This window comes from Panthera uncia, chromosome D4, assembly GCF_023721935.1.
Source record: "Panthera uncia isolate 11264 chromosome D4, Puncia_PCG_1.0, whole genome shotgun sequence".
Classification (NCBI taxonomy): domain Eukaryota; kingdom Metazoa; phylum Chordata; class Mammalia; order Carnivora; family Felidae; genus Panthera; species Panthera uncia.
The window spans coordinates 82,843,262-82,867,785 of NC_064807.1; the positions used below are offsets into that span (position 1 = coordinate 82,843,262).

Here is a 24,524-nt window from a genome sequence, read left to right on the forward strand (position 1 = left end):
ACAAATAATCCAGTGAAGAAATGGGCAAAAGACATGAATAGGCACTTTTCCAAAGAAGACCTCCAGATGGCTAACAGACACATGAAAAATGTTCAGCCTCACTCAGCATCAAGGAAATACAAATCAAAACCACAATGAGATACCACCTCACACATGTCAGAATGGCTAAACAACTCAGGCAACAACAGATGTTGGCGAGGATGTGGAGAAAGAGGAACCTTTTTGCACTGCTGGTGGGAATGCAAACTGGTGTGGCTACTCTGGGAAACAGTATGGAGGTTCCTTAAAAATTAAAAATAGAACTACCCTACGACCCAGCAATTGCACTACTAGGTATTTATCCAAAAGATACAAGTGTGCTGTTTCGAAGGAACACATGTACCCCAATGTTTATAGCAGCACTATCGACAATAGCCAAAATATGGAAAGAGCCCAAATGTCCATTGACAGATGATGGGATAAAGAATATGTGGTTTATATATACAATGGAATATTACTCAACGGTCAGAAAAGAATGAAATAGTGCCATTTACAACAGCGTGGATGGAACTAGAGTGTACTATGCTAAGCAAAATAAGTCATTCAGAGAAAGACAAATATCATATGACTTCACTCATATGTGAAATTTAACATACAAGACAGATGGATGTGAGGGAAGGGAAGCAAAAATAATATAAAACAGAGAGGGAGACAAACCGTAAGAGACTCTTAAATACAGAGAACAAACTGAGGGTTGCTGGCAGAGTGTTGGGTGGGGGGGCGGGGAAGACCTAAAGGGGTGAGGGGCATTAAGGAGGAGACTTGTTGGGATGAGCACTGGCTATTACATATAAGTGATGAATCACTAAATTGTATTCCTGAAATCACTATATGTTAACTAACTTGGATTTAAATTAAAACAAAAATAAATAATAAAAAAAAATAAAACTAACAGAGTCAATAGCTTAGACTTAAGTCTTAACAAGATAAGGAAGGCGTTTCAGCATTAAAATTAAAATCACCATTTTCTTCCATACTTCAGCACCAAAGCAAAACCCTCCAAACCTACATGCTTCCAGAAGTGTTCACAAGCGTTACCTTTTCTGCGGCATTTGGTACTGAGCTGAAGAAGTATGTTCCCAGCCTCCTTTCGCTGTGGTGATACTGGTGGGTCTCTGAAGTGGCCCCGAGTGGGTCTTTCTGTTTGGATGATGTTCTTCTGGTATATTCCAGGTATGCCCCCATGTGGCTTGTCAAAGGCAGGGCCCATAGGTGTCCTGGTTTTGACCTAGCAGGTTGACTGTCCTTCCCTGGGCGGTGAAGGGTGACTGCTTCCTGAGTGTTGAGGTGGAGATGCAGGAGTGCACAGTTGGGCTGGTGACCCGGGAGGTCCCCCCATCTTGGTTTACTGAGTTGACTTTGCTAAGTTTGCCTCACTTCTCTGAGGCTCATTTTCTCACGTGTCATCTGTGGAGCAAACAGTACGTATGTCATTGGGTTGTTGGGAGACTTCAATGAGAAGTGCACGCGACTTGCTTAGACCCGTGCCAGGCAGACAGGAAGTCCCCTGCAAGGGTTCCAGCCCCACTGCCTGTCCTGAAACCAGGAGGATTTCTTACATTTGGCTTCACGGTTCTGTTACAGCACCCGTGCCCCATAGGCCAGCTGTGGGGAGCCAGTCACACCGCACAGTGGCTGTTCGGGCTTCCCGTGTACACATTTTTTCCGTAACTGCTGCGCAGTGGTCCAGAGTGTGACCTCTGAACTTGGCCCAGAGAAGGATTCAGAGGCCTGGGCCGAGAGACAGAGGCTGAGTCCGGATCCTGGTCAGGCAGCTTCCTCTAAGGTCTTGTGGTTGGTTCTGCAGGGCTGGGACTATCACTCACAGGGGACCCCCAGGGTACCTCTAGGCGGATTCGAGCAGTAGAGGAGGCCAGAATCTCTGTGCACACAGCTTTGGGCATTGTCACACTCTTGGGAACCCACTGAGGAGATGACTAGCGTTGAGGTCATGTTGCACCTGGAGGAACATCCCTGATGGTGGGGGTTTCCCTAAAAGGAATCGTCCATTCCCGTAGTGTCTCCCATGATACATTTCCCAGCTCTCTGATTCTTTTAAAGTTCACTTTTCTTTCAACAAAAGGATACATAGGTAAAAAAAAAAAAAAAAAATCAGAGTACTGAAAGGCTCAGAAGAACATGCAACAGCCCCCAGCCTGTCTCTTCCTTTTTTACTCCCCAGAGGCACTTTCAACCCTTAGATTTCTTCACTGCCGGTACTTTATCTCCACGTTTCTAGATAGTTTGAATGAACTACTTACTTCTTAATTTACCTATCCTACACATTCAGTTCTCTTAAAATCTCCCCCAGCAGGCAGCCTCACAATTTTTGGTAATTTGGTGGTCAGTGTTTACGTATTATGACAAGGCAGACTCTGGGTACCGCTCAGTCAGGTAATGTACTATGGGTAGTTTTTCTTTCTCATGCATCCTTCTCATTTTCTTGGAATTAGTTATTGACTTGTTTCTTTCATTTTGCTTAACTATCTAGGTGCCTATTTCTTTTATATTCTAATTTTTAAATTTTCTTTTTAATGTTTTCCCAGCTATCATTTTTATTTTATTTTGCTGTGTTGTGTTTTGTTATTTTATTTCCAGTATAGTTAACATACAGTGTTCTGGTAGTTTCAGGTGTATAATGACATTCAGCACTAACATACATCATGACACGGCACTCCTTAAGCCCTGTGACCTATTCCCCCATCCCCCCCTACCAACCTCCCCTCTGGTAACCATCAGTTTCTTCTCTGTAGTTAAGAGTTTGTTTCTTGGTTTGCCTCTCTCTCTCTTTTTTTTCCACCTTGCTCGCTTGTTTTGTTTCTTAATTTCACATATGAGTGAAATCATACGGTATTTGTCTTTCTCTGACTGTGTCCTTTTGAATTAGTATTTTTGTATTTTGGGGGTGTGATTACTGGATCATAGGGTAGTTTTCTTTTTAAGGAACCTCCATACTAAGTGCCTATTGATTTTTACATACAGATTAAAAAAATTTTTTTTAATTTTTAAATTAATAAATTATGTTTTCAAACAGCTTTATGCCTGTGTTTTTCTTTTTCTAAGTGCTCCAGTACATCTGTCACACACCCATCCATATTTCTTCCCAGGGTTTAAGTACAGTTCCAGAAACTGTCCTAGCCACTCTTCCTCCAGATGTCCCACCGTGGCTTTCTCTCCTTTTCCTCACATCTAGGCCTGGGCACCCCTGTCGTCACCGTCCCATGTAGCATCTGTTTCCTGGGGTTCATGGTTTCCTCTTCATTGATTTCATCCCCAGTTTTGCTGATGCATTCTCCAGTAGGTTCCTAAGAGAGGGCTGCTGGAAGATTAACTTCTTAAATCCTTGTATGTCTGCAAATGTCTTTATTCTGCCCTCACATTTAATTGGTTTGAGTGGAGAATTCAAGAATTCCCCAGAATCTTAAAGACATTTTTTTCCCTTGTCTTATTTAGCACTCAGTGTTGCTGTCGAGAAGTCTGATGTGTTCTGATTCCCATTCCTTTTTATGTGACATGGTACTTCTCTCTGGAAGTTTTAAAGATGGTTTATTTCTCCCAGATTTGGTGGGATTCTCTCTTGTTTTGCTTTGGGGTGGGACTTTTTCATTCACTGTGCTGGAACACTCACGTCCTCCTTAGTATGGACACTCACCTTCTCTTCCATTTTTTTTCTCTTTCTGGAGATTTCATCATTTGGATGTTGTCCTGATCCCTCAGCCTTCTTTGTTTGACTTTCCTATAGCTTATCTCATCTTGGTATTCTGCTTTCTGGAAGTGATCCTCAATTTTCTCTTCCAGTATTTTTTTTTTAATTTTTAATTTTAGCTATAACTTTTTTATTTCTAGGTTCTCTATATTATTCTTAAATTGATCCTTTAAAATGGTTTTCACAATATTCCATTCTTTGGTGGTTGCAATATATTTATTAATCCCTTTGAAGATATGAATTATAGGTTTGGCTGCCTGTTTCTTAATTTTAATTGTTGCCTCATACTGTCTCTGCTACCCTCAAATGCCCGTTGTTCTTTTTTCTTTTTTTTTTTTTTTAAGAAAGGATTCAATTTTGTTTCTTTTTTTTTAATGTTTATTTTTGAGAGAGAGAGACGGAGAGCGATTGGGAGAAGGGCAGAGAGAGACACACAATCTGAAGCAGGCTCCAAGCTCTAAGCTGTCAGCACAGAGCCCGACGCAGGCGGGTTATGAAACCCGAGATCATGACCTGAGGCAAAGTCAGATGCTTAACCTACTGAGCCACCCAGGTGCCCCTAAATGCCTGTTTTTCTAATTTGGACCCTGTCTATCATATTTGGGACTTACCTTCAGCACCTGGTGATCCTTTGCTAATGTTTAAGAGTGGGGCACTAGTTAGTGGGGGTGGAGTGCCTGGGTGGGGGTGGGGCCTGTGGGCTGGTGGGTGGTGCACAGGGTGATGTAGCAGGGAAGTAGCTTTTGTAGCAGGAGACCCCGAGAGTCTATGCGTGCTGGTCTATTCTCTGGCACTCTTTAGTATCTCCAGAAACGAATCCTTTGGTATCCAGTGCTTAGGGGATACACACAGCTGCTGAGACAACAGAACCAGGAAGGAGGATAAGCGTGGTGGTGGCAGGGGAGGGGGGCCCACCATTCAGTATGCACGGTTTTCAGTCTGGAGTCTACATCCTCCTTATGTTCTGGAGCCTTACTGGTTCCATTTATGCAGAAAATGCATCTGAAATGGGGATGGGGATCTGGGAGCGTGACTGCTGTGTTTATAGACCTTGTTCCAATCTTCCTGTTTGACCCTCATCCCCAGTGGTATCTGGTGGCTCTGGGACGGTGTCCCAGGGTGCAAGTCATTAGACCCTCCACTCTGCTAAATCCCAGCCTTTCACTTTACACATCTCTTTGCACAGACGGTTGTTGACATCTCTCTTGCATCGTGCTCTTCTCCTGCTCTGTATTTTAGTGGGTTCATGCCTTCTCCACGTGGTTGTCATTTGAGAAGAACATCGGCAGAGAAGGGAAATACCCCCATGTGTTCAGTCTGTCACTGCCCACCTACTCCTCCCCACAGGCAGCTCCTATACCCAGGGAAATGCTGGAAAGACAGGGAGGGCATGAAAGGGTGAGTGTGTATAGGAGAGAAGAATGTGTATATGTGAGTGTGTAATTAAAGAGCGTGTATGAGAGAGAGAGAGAGTGTGTGTGTGTGTGTGTGTGTGTGCGTGTGTGGCACGTGTGAAGCCCTGTAATAAATACTCTGAGCAATGCACTCAGCAGCAGCAACTCCAGTGATTTGGGGAACAGGGCAGGGTACAAACAAGATAAGCAAAACAATAAGGGACCTCGTTGTTGAAATGGGTATGTGGCCTCACAAAGTGGGGATTTTGAAGGGGATACACTCAGCTCAAGGGATTACATCCTGGAAACTTCATTTAAAATTTTTTGATTACCTTACTTGGGTAGCTAGCAAGGTGTGTGGCTTTTCACATTTTGACCCTGACTGAGTGGCAGGTTCGTTCACTCCTTCGACAAGCTTTGATTGAGCCCGTATGTATCAGGCACCGTGCACAGTGCAGGGGATGGATGGCAATTTCCATTTTCCTTGTGAAGCTTGTAGTCCAGGGGCAGGATAGTAGGAGGCAGGTAAACATTAAGTGCACATGTACATAATTTGTGTTTGAAGACCAAATCTAGTCCCAGAGATGGGGAAGGAATCCCAGAGGACCAGCTGAACCCCAGTGTGGCAGTTTAGGACTTTTTGAATCTTGACGTAGCACGACGTCACTTTAAAGGTGTGGTTCGATGTCAGACCAGCTGTCCTCATTTTCGGTTTAGACGTGTTAGTGCTGGCTCTCTGGGTGCCCCCTGCTGAGCACTGAGGCAGACGCTTTGCATGTACGTCATCTCTAACCACGGCGTCCCCAGGAGGAGGGGGTTTGCTTAAGCCATCCAGTGTCAAGTTCCGGTCTGCCTCTTAATTTCACGGGCTGTGCTGCACCTCTTCCTGCAGCCCTCAGCCCACCTCCCCATGGCCTCTCCCATCCCGAGATTCAGAGGCTGGCCACTGAGTTCTCACGGTCAGAGTTGAAACGTGAATTTCTGCAGGGGGGCCTGCGCAGCCTCCCGCCTCACATGTAACTTATCGGGTAGCTCGTTAGCTCATCTAATTTGGGACACAAGCATTAAGGTTCATAAACACCTTTATGTGACTGGATTAGAAAGAAGCTTCTGGGTACATCTTATTATTACAGGGAAGGCGAGGCTGGGAATGCCCGGCCTTGTTACCCCAGGGCCACTTTCTCAGTGCTTCTGATGAGCTGGGACCCGGGACCTTCTTGCTCCTTGTTCTAGTCCACCCTCCGTGTGGGTCCGGGCTCTGGGCACCTCTGTGTTCTGCCCACACACACACACACACACACACACACACACACACGTGCATACACATACATATGTGCTTGCACTCTCTCTGTCTCCCTCTCTCTCTCTCTCTCTCTCTCTCTCTCTCTCACCACCCTCCTCACCTCCCCTTGGTTGGGGTTGGAGGGCATTACACATTTTTACTTCATTGCAAATGAGTTGTGGCCTCAGAGCAAAGCCAGGCCTTTGGTTGTGCATTTTTAATGCCTTTCCAGTGCAGGTTGGAGGGCTGTACCGCCTGGGCCTCCCAGGTAAGGGGCAATCCCGCTGCGCACCTGTTCTCTTTACACGCTTGCACCGGCCTCATTATCATAGTGAGGTGTCTTTCCCACCCAGAAAAAGGAAAATTCAGGCAGTGGGGTGAGCAGAGGGGGAACCATCCTTTTCAAGTCCTGGAAACAATAGCCTTGATTTAGGGTATACCCGCCCTCCAGTGGAATTACTAAATATCCAGGAGAGCCCTTCTGAACTCCATTCCCTTTCTGGTGGGAGGTTAAAGACAGCTCTGTTTTCTGAGGTCCCAGCCTGGGATTCCACAACCTTCCAGTGTTCTGCAGACTATTTTTTTAATGTATCGAAAATAAGGCATTTATTATCGAGAAACCACGGTTTGTGTAAGTTCCCTTATTTCTTTGTTCCTCTAGCATCTTTTATTTTCACATCTTCATGGTTCTGAAATTGGGATGCATCTTAAAATAGATCCGTACAGTTTGATATTTGATTTCCTTTTTTCCTGAAGGGTTATTCTTTCCATCCCTGAGTGATTCCCAAGTGACTACATCCTAGAATTGAGGAAGTACCAGAAAAGTACAGTTTGGGAAATAAAAATCTTTCAAAACTTAATGTGCTGACTTCTCCAGTCCTTTCTTGGTCCGTTGCAACGAAGGTTGCTCTTTTCTCGTTAGAACCACTCCATTCTCATGGAATCCACAGGAGAAAACAAACAAAAGAGATGCTTGGAGGTGGAGAGTTAGGGCCCCTGCCTTATAGCTCATGTTTTCCAAGAAACTTTATGTAAGACCATTGTGGGGGAAAGTGCTGATGAGGCCTGATGCTGTGCCAGGTCGTCTCTTTCTGTGGGGGTGACATACTTGGAGCAAACGGTTCCTGAAATTATCCCCATACCATTCCTCCCCCACATTTCAGGTCAAACATATTTGCACATGTAGCATAAGGATCTTTCTTTTTCTCGTGTTGCACTTGCTAATTTACGATTGTTCGGTTTGGGGGTGGGGGGGAAGGCATTTTTCTTTTGCCAGTTGGCCTTTGGGCCTCTCTGAGGCAGCCTCCGAGAATGTGGCTGTGGGGGGCCCTGGGGATGCCCCCCACGCCCCCGCCCTGCTCATGTGACCACCAGAGGCCGTTGGCGTGCTGTGTGGAGAGTCCACGGGATGGGGCTGAGACCAGGCAGTTTTTGTGCAAAGAATGGAGGTGCTTTCAGGGATTTGTCAGATCGAGAACTGCCCCCCGAAGTCTAAGGCCCAACAGTATGACCAGGGAGACAGCAGAGAACAGATCGTCTTGGAGCTCAGTCTGAAACAGGGTGCTGCCCCCTCAGTCTTCCTGGATGTGCCCCCTCGGGATGCTGTCCTCTGGGGCTACTGAGTGAGACAGCAGAGCAAGCCCCGGCGGTCCGTGAATAGAACAGTCTGGAAAGAAATGGGGGGGGGGGGGGGGGGAAATGCTGTCCTCATCCAGCCATTCCTCTCCTGCTCTCCAATCTCCTCGTCAGCAGGTTGTCCCAAAGCAGGGGCTTTCACGCTAAGCCCCCCGCCCCGGCCCAGTACACAAGTCCTTTAGGACTCAGATCAAGGCTGGCTTCATGCTTGAGCACTTCCGAGAGGAACACCTCTGTAGCTGTGGACGGGGAAATGGCTTCTTAGTGAGGCCATAAACAAGGAGCTGAATCTTTTTTATTTTTCCATCATGATACAGTTTCCGACCTTGAGTACCACTCGTGGAGCCTGCGTACGGAGGAGACAGAGAGGAGCGGGCTTCCCTGGTACCCCGCCCCCCAGCCCCCACTAGGGTCCCCTTGACGAAGCATCCTGGCTGGCCCCAGGGCCCTGGAGCAGGCGGTGCTCCTCTCAGGTGGCATTTCACACCCCATTGGACTTTTTTCTGCACCCTGTATGTCCCCCGAGTAAGTGGTAATGAGGAACTTAATGTGCTGACTTCTCCAATCCCTTCTTGGTCCATTGCAACAAAAGTTGCTCTTTTCTCATTAGAACCATTTTTGTCAGGGTGTCTTTAATCAATGGCTTCCCTGGGGACAATATTTTTAGAAGTTGTATTTTTCACATTCTCCCTTTTCCCCTTTTGGAAAATCTCTTCCCGGTGCCTAGTGAAATGAACTAATGAGATGCCATGAGAGTTCGGGCCAGTGTTAATTGGCACAGGTATGGAGAAGATGCTCACACACGCCTCCTTTTCCAGCCTGCCTTACCTGTGCTCTTTTTCTCTGTCTCTTTGGTGTAGGTTGCACAGACAGCAGATGGTGTGGATGCTGACCTCTGGAAAGATGGCTTATTTAAATCCAAGGTTACCAGATACCTGTGTTTCACGAGATCATTTTCCAAAGAAAATGTAAGTCTAGTAGTGGTGTCCGTTTGCTGAGTGAGCACAAGGCATTTACGTGCCTGGCTGAAATTTCCTCTTTTTTTTTTTTTTTGCTGTTGTTGTTGTGGTTTATTTTCATTGCCATATTAATCTGTGGTTTTAGTGAACTGGGTAGAAACCAGCAGCTAGCGCTGTGTTTCATTTATTAACGGTATTATTAGTCACGTACCCAGGTGTACCGTGAACTCCATTAAAATGTGTTCTCAAAAGGGAACCAGGAAATTTCTCCCCCAGCCATCATTTGCCTACCTTTCCTGTAAGTCACAAATCACAGGGTAGTGTGGACGTGAGAGTTTGCTAGTGCAGCTGGATTTAAAGCCGGCCGATAAACGGAAGCATGGCTGGAAGGACACTCCATGATCACCTCTTCTCCCAGACACGGCCTCGTTTCCCAAATGACTTTCTCCCTGAGTCTCTGTGACGTTTGACATGTCATTGTGTCTGCAGGTAGGTGTCTACCACGTGTGGAGATGTCTTTCGGTGTGGTGTTCTTAATTCTTGGGCCCGTAAATTAGGAAACTTTAAAGCTATCCATTAAGGCTCTTCCAATAGAGTGTTTTAATGAGTGGCTTAGAAAAAAGGGAAGTAGCTTTCGTATCTACCCAGAGCTACTCTGAGTGAGGCCTCTTAGAGGCACTGCAAATAAACCTTTTCCATCCTCAGACAGTCTCTGCGAGTATTAGCTCCTTTCCCGAGATCAGAGAGTTTCTGTGCTTATCTAAGGTCACCTGTCTTCCCTCTCCCCAAACGGGGAGCTGTCAGACTTTGATTTTCAGGGGTGACATTGTATTTTTGGCCTAGATGTCATTGTCTCTTTCTAACGCAAAAAAAAAATGGGGGGTTATTAATTTATTTTTATAAATTTTATTGTAACAGTAACAGAAGCTCATCGTTTAGAAAGAAAAACGATTTTTTTCAAACATCCTCATTCAGAAGTGGGAAAGGGGAACAGTCGGTCTTTCTCCCCATCACATACCACACGGCCTGTGGTCCCATCCCTGGGTCCTCGGGTGTCCCTCAGTGATGTCTGGACGTAGACAGTCACGTGGTTCTGTGGCTTGCACACTCTCCCACCGGCCGTCCTGTTATTTATTGATAAGTCTTTGTTAGGAAAATCATTTCCTCATGTATCCAGGAGTGCGGCAGAAGTCATTGCTTTAATTTTTTCCCCCTAATTACGAGAGTAACATATGCTGGGTTGTAAAGGACAGAGTTCCTAATGGGGCAGGGACAGTCCCGGCACTAAACACTGGAAGTCCTTCTCATGCATGTGGGAAGGTGGCAGCTAAGGCTGTAAGGAGTCTGAGCAGGTCCCTGGGTGCCGCCCTGGGAGACACTGGAGGCTGGGTTGCCTTTCCGGACGGACGTGGGCTCGTGCAGTTAGGGGTGCGTGGCCCCATTCCTCCTCCCTGCGTCCGTGTCCACACTCGGTACACTCTCCCGCCCCCTTTGTCCCTGAAGTTGACCTAAACCCGCTTTTGAAATGATTGATATTTTTAGCTTTTGTCACCTCCGTCCTGTCTGCTGGCTGCCACTTTCCGCAGGTCAGCTCATTCACTGCCACTTAGGGCGGGATGGACGAACTCCCCGAGGAGTTGAACAACTCACTGTGGCCTGGTCTCTCGGCTCATCACTGATCTCTGCTCAGCCTCTTCTCCTGACCGAAGAGGCTGCAGCTCCAAACCGTAGCCTCAGAGGACAGCTACGATGTCTTTGATAGTTTTTGATTTCTAGAGTTATTTTGTTTGATTCTTTGTTTGTTTTTGCATTTGCCCTGAAGGCTGTGGGGTGTTGTAGTCTAGGCCAGAAGAGTCCTGGATCCCTTGGAGCTGGGGATGGTGACAAGTCAAAAAATGACAGAAGTCACCAACGCTTGTTAATTTTGGGTGTCCCGGGTAAGTGTATTACATATTATAGAAGATGCATCGAGTTTATCAGCCTTTGTTGAACATTAAAGAGATCTTACTGAGTGCCTGCCTTGCAGGCCTCACTCCAGGAGGGCCAGGCGTGGGGGGGTAGGGTGTTAGCAAAGGGCTGGGGGAGAAATCTCGCTTCCCCTCTGAAGGAGTATAGGAAATCGGTGCATTTTCTTTTCCGAGGAAGAATGACTGAGTCCGGGAGTGAGATCCAAAGGGATCCAGACGAGGGGGGGTTGGCAGGGACCCACTTGCCAGCTCAGGAGCACAGGAGGAGTGGGGCGTGTTTTAATCCCATACAGCCAGTCTGTCCTGGTTGTGCTGTCACCACCAGGACTTTGCATAGTGTCATTTTTTACAACTGTAGAGGAGGGATGTGGGATCTCAAGACTGGACAGATTCTTAATTAGGCGGCTCGAGACTCCCAATGTAGGAGTTTTGGGACACTCCTTTGGAACCTAAATTCCTTTCCCCCAATAACGCTATTAATACAGAAACCTGGCTTTGGAGTGACATTGCTTCCTGGGGAAGGATCGAGATTAATTGCACTTTTCATGCCCTGTACTTTCTGCATTACCTGTAATAATAATGTACATAGATTAGGTAGGGAGGATATTAAACAGAAGGATTTATGAACATTTGAATATTAAGTTGGTTATCTGTGGCTACCTTAAATGCAAGGTTGTCAAAAATAATTACAGTATACTAGCAAATACTGGCTACCAGAGACAATATAAATACCCTGAGTCAGTGCATATTGGGCTTTTGGCATGAATCATTTGCTCAACAAGGATTGGGAATACGTTCTTCATATTTATGAGGAGGAAATGAAAGAGAGCACGGGATGGGGGAGGGGAGAGGAACAAGCAAAATTAATGGTGTCGCAGACCTACTGTATTAAACCCAGTACAGCAGCAGCCCCGTGCATGGAGGGACCACACTTGGGCTGCGGGCAGCTTTGACAGTGCAGCCTCCCGTTTTGTATGCATGGGAGGGTTTTTGATGCTTTTTTTAATGGCCACACCACTGATGTTCTGGTTTTATGATCAGGGACATTTGTAGAGTGTGGAGGGTGAGGTCGCTAAGTGGTTTGCAGTTGACTTCTGTGAAACCCAACTTGTCAAGTAGAAGACATTTGAGAAGGATATTGATGAATGCCCATCCATCTACGGGGCAGGAAAACACAGCCAGTTGTTAATTTCTCAATGCAGAAAGCAGTGATGACACGGAAAAGCAACTGCCAGGGGAAAAAAAATTATGATAGATTAGATCAGGCAATTCTGAAAGCAGCTGATGTTTTCGAGTTAGGTTAACGGTTCAAACCTTTTCTACACGGTCAGAGATTTATTCTGCATTAGTAAGGCTCCCCTTTCCACTTGCTGCACTGCACTGGGCATTGTTTCCCTGAGACCCAGCTACCTGAAATGTAATAATATAAAATAGTCCTCAAACACGATCGTTCAGGGAGAAAGAAACGGTTTTGCGACAACAGGGCCATGAAAGCACTGGTCACAGTTTGCACTTGACATGCCGACCTTCATAATTAAATCTGGAGAAAGTATTTCATTTGTGCACTTTTGGGGTATGATGGGTTTATCAAATATACTTTCATTTTTATGTTTATTTTTATTGTTACTTTTGTTTTTGCTGATAGTTTTTTTTAAATTTTTTTTAACGTTTATTTATTTTTGAGACAGAGAGAGACAGAGCATGAACGGGGGAGGGTCAGAGAGAGGGAGACACAGAATCGGAAACAGGCTCCAGGCTCTGAGCTGTCAGCACAGAGCCCGATGCGGGGCTCGAACTCACGGACCGCGAGATCATGACCTGAGCCGAAGTCGGCCGCTTAACCGACTGAGCCACCCAGGCGCCCCGCTGATACAGTTTTGATTTGTCATCCAAGCAGATCCAGATCCTCGTTGCTGACTCTGGCCCACCCCATTGAAATGTGCCCCCCAAACGTTAAATTGTTCAGATCATTATTGAGCACCTGCTGTGTGCCAAGAACCGTGCTAAGCTTGGGTTTAGAGTAATGACAGATGGTTTGGGTCCTCGTGGTTCTTGAACCCCAGTGGTGAGACAGACGTTAAACGACTAACCTCACAAAGATGCCATGACAAATTGATACGAGGGAAAATAGAGAGTGACCAAGAGAGAACATAGCGTAGAGTTTAGACGGTAAGAATCCCCTGACTGGTTTTCTGAGGTCTTGTTGGCACTGAGCGTTTCCACCCGAAGTGTGGGCTGCAGGCACCAGTATGTTTGCAGACGGCCCCCTCTTGCAGTTCCAGAATGGGATGTGCTGTCTGCAGGAGGTATTTTTGCACTGGTTCTGGAAACTGCGCACTGTGGACCACCATGTACTGCCACTGAACAGAAACTTTAAGAGGCCCTTGGGCATGTCATTTTAGGAGATGTGTAATACTGAGGCAGCAGGGCTTTTCACTCGGTATCAGTTTATGATTCTTGGGATTTTACGGAATACATCTAGCAGCCAAAACGTGTCAATATACAGACCGGCCATCGCGCAGGAGTGTGACTGGTTCTCCGTTAGGCTCCGATGCAGCTCTCTTCTGCTGTGGTGACTGCCCCGGGAACGTGCTCTTTCTAAAACCCGCTGGCCCCCCCGAGAGCTGAGGCTCCAGGCTGAGTGGCAGCCTGGTCCCAGGACGCGTGAGCACAGCTGCCCTCTGCTGGGTTATGTGTCGAGCGTCTCCCGGGTTGCTGTCTAGCCAACTAACCAAAGCCGTGGCTGAGTGAGTGGCTTTGAGGTGCCGCAGATGAAACTCCTTCCCGGGGGCCACGCGCGTCCCCGTGTAACCGCTGGGGAACATTAAGTGGCACCTACTCTAATTAACCTGCTGTCGTAAAGCTGCACCAGTCATTGTGTTAAATATGCATCTCGAAGCCAAAATGGCAAACCCACCACAGGGGTGTTCAGATTAATAGTCTGTATCTCTTTTCTTTCTTCCCAAGAGTCATTTAGGGAACGTGTTAGTGGATATGAAGCTCATTGACATCAAGGACACTCTGCCTGTGGGCTTCATCCCGATTCAGGAGACAGTGGACACACGTGAGTCTCCCTTTAGCACCACTCATTACAACGGGACTTTTCTTCCTGCAGGTGTATTTTTAGAGGTTTTGCATGGGCATTTTTCTTTGGGAACATTTTAGGAGGCCTTGCTGCATGCCCGTGAATAAACCCTGCTGCTTCTGACGCGTGTCTGACTTGGTTCTCCGAGGAGTTTGTGGTGTTCTGGGGAGCAGCGTGTAAATGAGCAGAATGTCCTTTTCTCTTACAACGGGCTCCCTGCTGAATCAGCCCCCTCAGGAACACAACGGTGAAACTGCTCATGGTTCGTGGTTAGTCCATCCTCTGGCGTTAACGGAAGCCAACCTTGGCGCAAGACCCAGAAGCATCAGGAAAAAAATCAAAGATGCCCGGGGAACACAGGTGCAATAATGTCCTTATTTTTGGCTCTTGGAGCACACGAGAAAAGTCGGAACCAGAAAGCCTGCGCTAGAGGACACGGGGTTCAAGTGTGAGTGAATACTCTGACCCCTGAGCCGCAGCGAGCAGAAGCGCATCCCCGACCAAATAGAAGCTTCTTCAGGATCCTGGAGTGCTTTGAGGTTCTTGTCAGGCACGTCAGTTATTAAATCATGCTGGAAAACCTCTGGATATTTGAGCCTCCCCATTTTGATACAACTTAACTTGTTTTATTTTTAACTACTGATCCCAACTTTAGGATGTCCCCAACAGTGAAGTAGCAAATGGAAAACAAAGAATCCTTTCTTTATTACATATGATTCACTTATGAAATTCTGGATCTCATTCTTTGTCATACATGCTTTATTTTTCCATAGTTAGTCCCATTTTGGGCCCACAATTTTTTTGCTGTTTTCTTGCTAGCATTTCATATAGACCAGACTTTGCATATCTACACAGACGCCACATAGCCATTTTTTTTTTTTTAATTTCTTTATTGTAGAGAGAGAGCACATAGCGGGGGAGAGTGGCAGAAGGACAGAGAGAGTGACAGAGGAAGGGAGGGAGAGAGAGAATCTTAAGCAGGCTCCACACTCAGTGTGGAGCCCGCCACGGGGCTCAATCCTGGGATCACGATCTGAGCCGAAATCGAGAGTCAGCTGCTCAACCCACATCTGAGCCACCCAGGCACCCCCCCACCCCGCCACGCGTGGCCATTATTTTAATGAAACAAGGATATTCCATTGTACAGCGTATTTTTATTTTCTTAACCGTCCTCTCACTTTTGGCCATTTTGTTTTTACTTGTTATATACGTATTAGCTAATAATCACGAGAGCGGACATGTTGTAACCTAACAGATGCTAACCCCTGTGATAAATGGTTCCTGACTTCACTGAATCTTCAAAAGACCCCTATTTAGAGATGAGCATTATTAAACCCATCGCATATGAGAAAAATGAGGCACAGGAACTACTGAGGGTTTGAGGAACTTATCCAAGATTCAAGTGGGGGGTAACTGGGAGACACACACAAGTCAGACTCCAGCCATACTGTTAGCCACGGAGCCGCCCTGTAACAGCATGTGGTTAAGTGCCTTTTACAGAAGGGTTTCATATATTTATGCATCAGGGTTTTCTGGTAACGGTTCTATTGAGATATAATTCACCTCCCATATAATTCACCCGTTTGACGTATCCATTTCAGTGGTTTTTAGGATAGTCACAGAGTTGTGCAACTATTACCACAATTAATTTGGAAACATTTCATCATCAAGAGAACCCTCTACTCATTAGCAGTCACTCTCCATTTCTCTCCAGCCCTCACCTTGCCACCCCTTCCCAGCCCTGGGCCACCACTAACCTACTTTCTGTACAGACTTGCCTATTCTGGACATTTCACGTAAACGGGATCTGCCAGCATGTGGTCTTTTGTGATTGACTTTTTTCACTAAGCATAACCTTTTCAAGGTCCACGTTGTGGCGTGTGTCAGTACTTTATGCCTTCTTATTGCCGGATAATATCTCGTTATCCGAAGGTCCCACATTTTGCTTATCCATTCAGTTGGTGGACATTTGCACTTTTGGCTATTAGGATTGATGCCGCTGTGGGCATTCATCACAAGTTGTTGTGTGGTGTGGACTATGTCTTTCTTGCTCTTGGGTGCATGCCTAGGAGTGGGATTTCCAGCGTCATATGGTGACTCTGTATTTAACTTTTTGAGGACCCGTTCCCGCCAACAGTGTTTAAGGGTTGCAGTTTCTCCACATCTTCACCAGCACTTGTTATTGTCATTCTTGTTATTGTCTCGGTGGGTGTGGAATGGTCTCTCCATGTGGTTTCGATTTCCATTTCCTGATGGTTAACGGTATTGAACAGCTTCTCACGCGCTTGCTGGCCATTTGTGTATCTTCTCTGGAGAAATGTCTCTTCTGATCCTTTGGCATTTTAAATTGGGCTGTCTTTTTATTGTTGAGTTGTAAGAAAATTTTCAGATATTCCAGATATAAGTCCTTTATCAGTTATATGGTTTTGCAAAATTTTCTTTCTTCGGGTTTTCTTTTCGCTTTCTTGACATCCTTTGAAAGGCACAAGCCTTTTATTTTGGCGGAGCTCGGTTCACTTACTTTTTTCCTTTGTTGCTTATGTTTTTGGCGTCATACCTAAGAAAGCATTGCTTAACTCAAGATTACCAAGATTTATGCCCGTGTTTTTTTCTGAGGGTTTATTGTTTCAGCTCTTACATTTATGCCTTTGATCCACTTTGAGTTAACTTCTGTGTATGGTGTGAGATAGGGGTCTAACTTTATTCTTTCACATGTGGATGTCATGTTCTAGCACAATGTGTTGAAAAGACTATTCTTGCCCCCGCTGACTTGTCTCAGCATCCTTGTTGAAGATCATTTGACCATAAATGTGAGTTTGTTTCCGGACTCTTGAGTTCTCTTCCATTGATCTGTATGTCTTTCCTCATGCCAATAGCACACAGTCTTGATTACCGTAGCTTTGTGGCAAGTTTTGCAACCAGGAAGTATGAGTCTCCCAACTTCATTCTTCTTTTTCAGGATTATTTTGGCTATGCTGGGTCCTTTGAATTTCCATGAATTTTAGGATTAGTCCGTGTCTGCAAAGAAGCAGCTAGGTTTTGATAGGAGTGGTGTTGAATCTATAGATCAGTTTGGGTATGGGTAAGATTTTGAATGATTTTCTTGTGATGAGTTTCCGAGTACTTGAGGCTGCAGGGTCTTAGGTCCGCTCTCGTCTGCTCCAGCCTTCTTCTACAAACATTTTCCTTCTCTTCAGGCACTCTATACTTGACCCACACTGAGGTACTCACTGTACACTCTTCACTCCTGTTTCCTTCCTGACTCTACTTATTTGCTGTGTTGTTCTCCTTGCCTGAAATGCCCTCTCCCTCAATTCTGAGCGGCCACACCCCTTATCTTTCAAGGGCGAGCTTCAATTCTGCCCCCTGCGTGAAACCGTCTCTGACCCCGAGGTACCAGTTTCCAGTAAGTTCGCTCTCCTCCACGGTCAGCGGAGATTGATGAACGCCTCCGTAGGCACCACAGGCTTTTCGAGAGAAGGTGACTGACTAAGATACTGGCCCTTCCCTCCAGGAGCTCCGTCTGGTGGGTGACCTGGCCCTGAAAACAAGTTCTTGCGTCACAACGTAACCAGACGGAACTGTCATCCGTCAGAGAGCAGGGGCCAGCTGCCTCCTTTCCCCTTTTCATCACAGCCGGCACAGCACACGTTTAGTGGAGGGAGGGAGCAACGTAAGCACTGCGGTGCAGCGGTCGGAAGCCAAAGGAAGCGATCGGGTTTGCCTCTCAGTGGCCCCCTGTTCTCTGTCAGGACACGCTGCGGCTTGGCGTGGGGGCAGCACGTGGGCTCCGGGGTCAGACTCACTGATACAGGGTCTGGCTCTGCCACTTATGGCTTTAGCACCCCAAGCACATGACTTCACCCTTCTGGGCCTCAGTTTCCTCATCTGTAAAACGGAGGGGGGAATATTAGATACCTCATAATGTTTTTAGCTTCGATTTTAGCCACGTCTATGTCTTTTGCGCGTCTTTGCTACTAACCTTTTTCTCTGAGGGTGAGATTCATGTTTAATTCATCGTCGAATCACCTAAGGCACGTACCATACACAGCACCTTGCTCGGAGGATGGGCTTCATAAAGATAAGCTTTAGTGCTCTCTGTTGCCAAATTAACTTCCGGAAATACCAGTTCACGGCGCCACTAATGATACAGGCTTGTTCCTGTTTTCCAGAGGCCTGTCGGCGTAGGCTTTAAATTTTTATTCAGTTTTACTATTCTAATTTTATTTAATTTTCTCGTCATCATTTATTAGCAAGACCTGAACATTTTCACACGTGTTCGCTTGCTGCTTTTGCTTATTCTTATGTGACTCGTCTGTTTAGGAACTAAAATTGCCTTGTGGACTTGTATTCATTTCCCACTTTTCCCCCGTGTTTTTCTTAGTTTCAAAATTTGCCTTGGTGTTCGTTTTTGACAACTAATTGACTTGTGATGTCTTTATATCGATACCCTGGAGAGCCACGAGGGATTTCCCATTCTGCATTTTCCTCCTGATTTGTTGAACCAGTTAAGTGAGGAGGCCCAGGGCCGCGTCCTGTCTGGGCCTGTGGTCTGGCTGCGGTGCAGTCCCCGTGATCTGGGTGGGAAGCCTCTTCCCCGTGACTGGGGGTCTGTCACTTGGCTGCCCGTGGACATCCTGAGGGCAGGTCCTCGCATCACCAACAAGTGTCTTACCACACACAGAGAGGGGGTGGGCTTAGGGTAACCTCTTCATTTCGGGTTAGATGTCATTTCCTAGAGCCTCTTCCCAGGGGCCAGGTGAGCCCAGACCGACCGGAAAGACCTGTGGTCAGCTCTGTGCAGTTTGCAGCGCCTTTGAGGCCCCGATTTTATGAAGTCAGCCAAAAAACAAAAAAAAGATATGAGACTCTTGTAATGAATTTAAAATAGTTTGTTGCTATCCACACAGTACTTAAAAACTGGAAGACTGTTTGTTTTAGTAAAGTGCTGTATCCTTCCTCTGTGTTCATTAGCATGACTGAACACATTTCTATTGACTCTGTATAATGTGTTTACTTAGAATCAGGCCTGTTTAAGCGTGTGTAATTAGTGGCTCCGTCTCTTACCCCGAGTTGCTGTAGATGGAGGAATGGAGCAAAGAGCAGGGTGGCAAAGGCAAGTAATATGCCGGCCTTTTCGTTTATTGGAGGAAAGGTCTCACCTTCTTCACGCATTCAAAGGTCCCATCTTACCGGCTAATAGTTTCTGAAGGGGCAGGGTGGCTACGGGTGTTTTCCCGCCCGGGGTAACCGTCCCTGCCTTGTGAGGTACAATGTCTGGGGTCTGGATTGAGGACGTTACTACTCCTAGCTCATAGATCGGATCTAGCCCTCAGTTCCCTTCCCCGGGAAAAGAACCCACCAAGTTCCTGAGTTTCCTCCCCTCCCCACTCCCAAGTCTACAAGGCACCACCACTGATGGCGATCCCCCCTCGGTCAAGCCAAGACCAGCGGCGGGACTGCCCTTCCCTCCCCGTTCTGTTGTCTGATTTGAAAGTGCGTACTTTCTGCCCCAGAACTGAAAGATCCTGAAAGTCAAGGCCAAACACTGACATAAATTGTGTGCTAGAGGTTTACTGGTAATAATGACGATAAGAACATTCATGGCTGTGCTTTATCGAGCACTTACTATGTGCCAGGCACTGGGCTAAGTGAAGCATATGATGTGATATCACATTTCATCCACCCAGTGTCCCTTTGGGGTGGGGTTCCATTAACTCCCTTTTGCAGATAATGAAACCCAGGCTCAGAGAAATTAAGTCACTCGCCTAAGATCATAGAGCTGATGGCGGAATTGGGACTTCAACCCAGATACATCAGACTCATGTATTGAGTGGCTGCAATGGATTGAAATTCTTTTTTAAAACCACAAATGGGGGTGCCTGGGTAGCCTAGTCGGTTAAGCATCCAGCTCTTGGTTCCAGCTCAGGTCATGATCTCATGGTTCGTGACTTTGAGCCCCGAGTCAGGCTGTGTGCTGACAGCACAGAGCCCGCTTGAGATTCTCTCTCTCCCTGTCTCTCTGCCCCTCCCCAGCTGGCTCTCTCTATCTCTCTCAAAATAAATAAATAAAACTTAAAAGAATAAAACCCACAAATGAACAAACCAAAAAACACCTGGTTGGTCACCATTGGAAGTTGCTACATCACCAACTCATTGCTCTAAGATTTAATAGGTAAGAGCAAAGAATCATGTGTTTTTCTTTCCTTTCCTATACCACGCCTTTTTCAGGGAGACCAAGTAGTTGACAAAGAAAAGTTATTTTTTATGTAGAAGAATTCCAGCTAATAAATGCAGAAGGAATCCCAGAATTAGAAAACGGTCATTTTGAAAACTTTAATGAGATTATGGATCTAGGTAACAGTCCTCAGTGGATGAAAACACTGCTCGAAGAAAGGTTGTTGGGGACTTTATAACCCAAGTTCCGGGCCAACTCCATGGGAACCCAGGGTGGCACAGCCGGATGCCATACCTCATGATAGGACACTGTTGGACATATATGCACCACTTGTGAAGCATTCCTACCTAAAAAAACAACCAAACTAACAAACAAAATCTAACCTGAATCTAATCAAGCCTTCCACTCTCACTGCCACCTTACAGGAAATACAGGAGAATGACCCAGTCTTCCCAACTTATCAGTGCCCTGAGGAAGAGGGGAGGGTGGAGAGGTTGTTACAGAATAAAAGGAACCTAAGAGTCTTAACAACCAGAGCTGGTGCATAGACATTGTTTGGATCTTGATCCAGGGAAAGCAATAGTTAAATGATATTTTTTGAGAATAATAGAGAAAACTTAAATATAGACTGTCTGTTCGTGATAGTTAGGAGTCATTGTTCATTTTGTTAGCCGTGATAATGGCACGCGGGTCATACGAAAACTGATCGTTTGCCTTGGATGCCTACTGAGATATTGATGGGCGATATGACACGGGGCAGGGATTCATTTTAAATCCTCCAGCAAAACTACCAGGGAATGGGGGAAAGAAAGAGGTGACAGCAGCTTGTCCACTGTTGACAGTGTTGAAACTGGATGATGAGAACAGGTGGATTCATTCATTCTGTTGTTCTCCCTACTTTGGGGAATGTTTGAAATTTTCCATAATAAAAAGAAAGAAGAAAAGCCCCGGTGGCAAAAAGCATTAATACTCAGGGTGTCCGTGGGTATGTGCCTGATGGCTTGAGCAGTGAGCAGATGATGGTTGTGGCAGTTATGTGGCTGTGAAGCCAGCTCCACGGGTTTATTCCAAGCTGCTTCTCCTTGCAGAGGTGTGTGCACCCCGGGAAGCCCTTCCTGGCAGGGGTGTCTGGGGTCAGGTCCCGAATGCAGGGCAGGGCTCCTGGTGCCCACCCTGCAGTCCCAGCCTGTGGAGGGCAGGAGGGGCGCAGCCCAGTGGCTGGGATGACCGGTCGCTTTTGCTGCCAAGAAGGGAGCGTGACAGGAGACACGGCGTTCAGAATAGAGATGTTGGCGTCTCTGGTAGACTCATACCTTTTCTTGTCCTTTTCTTCAGAGGAAGTGGCTTTTAGAAAAAAGAGGCTGTGCATTAAATTTATCCCACGGGATTCAACTGAAGCTGCGATTTGTGACATTCGGATCATGGGCCGGACGAAGCAGGCCCCCCCTCAGTACACGTTTATTGGGTAAGTCTCAGGAACGCTGATCTCCTCTCTTCTCTCTGCCAGGAGTGCTCAGGTCACTCCCAGGGCTCAGGTCCCGAGACGGTGTGTGACCCGCGGGGCTCTCGGCCACCTGCCTCTCTAGCCTGAGCTCTCATTGCTGCCCTTCCTGCTTATGCTGCTGCCAGTCCAGACGCAGAGCCCTTGACCTCTCTGTGCCTCTGCTCACACTGCCTGCTCCATCTAAGGGACTTTCCTTCCCTTGTCTTCCTGTGTGTTCGTCCTTCAGGCTTCTCGGGGGCCTTTCCACATGCCTGAAAGCCCAGATATTCGCTCCTTTTTGACCACTTGGCCTCAACCCTCTACATTGTGTATTCGCCCCACCAGAGTTTAAGGAGCACCCGTTTTGTCCCTCAGGGCCAAAGACCCCGGCTGTGGTGCTGGGGGAGCAAGCAAAGACCTGCTCTCATGGAGCTGGTCTTCTAAAAGGGGAGACAAGCAGCAAACAAGAAATAAACGAGACCATTTCAGTTAATGGCGAAAATGAAACAGCAATGAACGGAGGCTACTTCAGCGAGGGTGTCAGGAGGGTGACATTTGACAGAGATGTAAATGTCAAGAAGAAAGCAGCTCTGCAGAGACTTGAAGGCAGAGCCTTCTAGGCCCAGGAGAAGAGCGACTGTAAAGGTGGGAATGGGTGTGGCATGTTCAGGAGCAGAAAGCAGCCCAGTGTGGCCGGCACGGGCAAGCGAGGATGAGCCGGGGTTTGGAGTGAGCGGTTAGCAGGACCTCGCACAATCGTGGCGGAAGTTTGGATTTTATTCCAAGAGCAATGGAGAGCCATCGGAGGGTTTAGAGTCGGGAAGAAACATGAATATTGCATGACTACCTGATAATTCCCTGTGCAATTCTTTAGTCTGATGTTCATCCTCCCTGATAAGCAGAGGACTGCTGAGGGCTTGACCCACTGTGTCCTATTCACCCGGTACCTCAGTACCAGACGTGGGCCCAGCTCTGTAGCTGTTTTATAAATACTAAGTACAAAGAATCTCAGGATTTCACTCTGGGCTCTAGATTGTAAGTGACAAGAAACCCAACCCAGGCTGGCTTAAGCAAAAGGAAGAATTCGTTGGCCGACGTAACAGCAGAGATCAGAGGGCAGGATGGCTTCAGGTGTGGCTGGAAGTAGGTGCTCAGAGGACATCCCTAGGACCTGGTTTCTGCCATGTTTACCTCCTTTCCCAGATTCCTTGGGGTAGATACCTCTCTTCCACAGGCTCTTCCCCAGTGGACTCATGGTGGTGTGGGAGCTCCGCCTACTCATCCTCCAGGTTCAAATTCTGAGGCAGAGAGCAAGTCTGTGTTCTTGATCATTCAAACAAGTTCTAGAATTCAGTCTCAGAGGTCCTGATTGATCTCACTGGGGTCATGTGCACCCTGAACTCATCACTGCTCCCTGGAAAATGTCATTCTCTGAGAAACCAGGCCTGAACCGGAGGCAGGATTGGCTCTGTTGGAACCCAGGGGCTACAACTGAGGAGACAGCTGCCCCCCAGATATGGAGGGAAAGCAAAGAGTCAGAAAGAGGGACGAATGGATGCTGGATGCCCAAAAGATGACAGGTGTTCATTATATTCAGTCAAGTGAAATTCAGGTCTCTCCAACCAGTGAGTCCCATAGATCATTTTTGGTGCCCCCGGCCACGGGCCTCTCTCCCTGTCCAACTTCGCAGGTACCATGCCCGTCCCCGTGGGCCCCCATGGGTGCACTCTCCTACTTGGCTTTTGCAGTGACCTCTTTATCCGGGTTGTGCTCTGTTTTGCTTCTTGTTCACTTGAGCCCAGGTCTTCACTCTACAAGCCAAGCCTTTCTCCACGGAGCAATCCCATGGGCAGTGGCTGGGAATGTGGTGTTTGCATGGAGCACCTGGGGAGCAAGTGTCTCAGGAACACCTGATTTTCATCTTGGTGCACAATTAGACTCTCGGCTGTGGAATCTGAATGCCCTGATTCAGGATTTTGTGGTCCCTAAGAAGGATTCTATGATCATCCTCTTCCTACACACTGAAAAGTCCTGTTTTGCAACATGGTTTAAACTAATTATATAAACAGGATTACAGGAGGAGGAAATAGTTAAGAGAATGACCATACTTTAGGTATTTTAGGAGCAGCTATTTACATACAAATAAAAAGTCATTTAATAATGAACTTTTTTTTTTTTAATATTTATTCATTTCTGAGAGCACGAGTGGGGGAGGGTGGAGATACAGAATCCGAATCAGACTCCAGGCTCTGAGCTGTCAGCACAGAGCCCCACGTGGGGGCTTGAACCCACGAACCGTGAGATCATGACCCAAACCGAAGTCAGATGCTCAACCGACTGAGCCAGCCAGATGCCCCAATAATGAACTTTTAAAGTCTAATTTCAGTTACTATGTGTATTTTAAATTACAAGCTATAGTACTTTAAAAGACTCCATTTTTAACCAGTTTAATTCTAAAGAATAGATTGTTACCATATGTATCTTGATAATCAAAACTAGAGTCTTCTTTCTTTTATATCATTTTGAAAAGATTGCTAAATTAGCATATTTGGTATCATCTTGGAGCAAAAATTCTTTTCCATAAGATGACAATTCCTGCGTTGTTTTTTAAAATATTCATTTTTACGTAATCTCTGTACTCAATGTGGGGCTTGAACTTACAACCCCAAGATCAAGAGTCACATGCTGCACCAATTGAGCCAGCCAGGTGCCCCCAGTGTTATTGTTAAGGAAAGAAGGAGAACAGCGTCTAGAACTCTGAGTCCCCTTGTTCTTAAAAATGAGCACATATATTAC

The 24,524-nt window shown here is 46.6% G+C and overlaps 1 protein-coding gene and 1 long non-coding RNA gene across 4 annotated transcripts in view; one reads left to right on the forward strand and one right to left on the reverse strand.

Annotated features, from left to right (window-relative positions):
• The window catches only part of MVB12B (multivesicular body subunit 12B), a 183,058-nt gene that overhangs the window by 44,761 nt on the left and 113,773 nt on the right, over positions 1-24,524 (forward strand). For all 3 annotated transcript variants that reach the window (XM_049637998.1, XM_049638007.1, XM_049638016.1), the window contains exons 2-4: positions 8,917-9,024; positions 13,950-14,046; positions 21,581-21,710. In XM_049637998.1, coding sequence (XP_049493955.1) covers positions 8,917-9,024; positions 13,950-14,046; positions 21,581-21,710 — 335 coding nt within the window. The remainder of the gene's footprint in view (positions 1-8,916; positions 9,025-13,949; positions 14,047-21,580; positions 21,711-24,524) is intronic.
• Positions 11,767-23,278, reverse strand: LOC125927565 (uncharacterized). Its single transcript, XR_007459370.1, has 2 exons — positions 22,920-23,278; positions 11,767-12,210 (listed from the first exon to the last, which is right to left on the reverse strand). It is a non-coding gene; the product is annotated as an uncharacterized LOC125927565 (long non-coding RNA).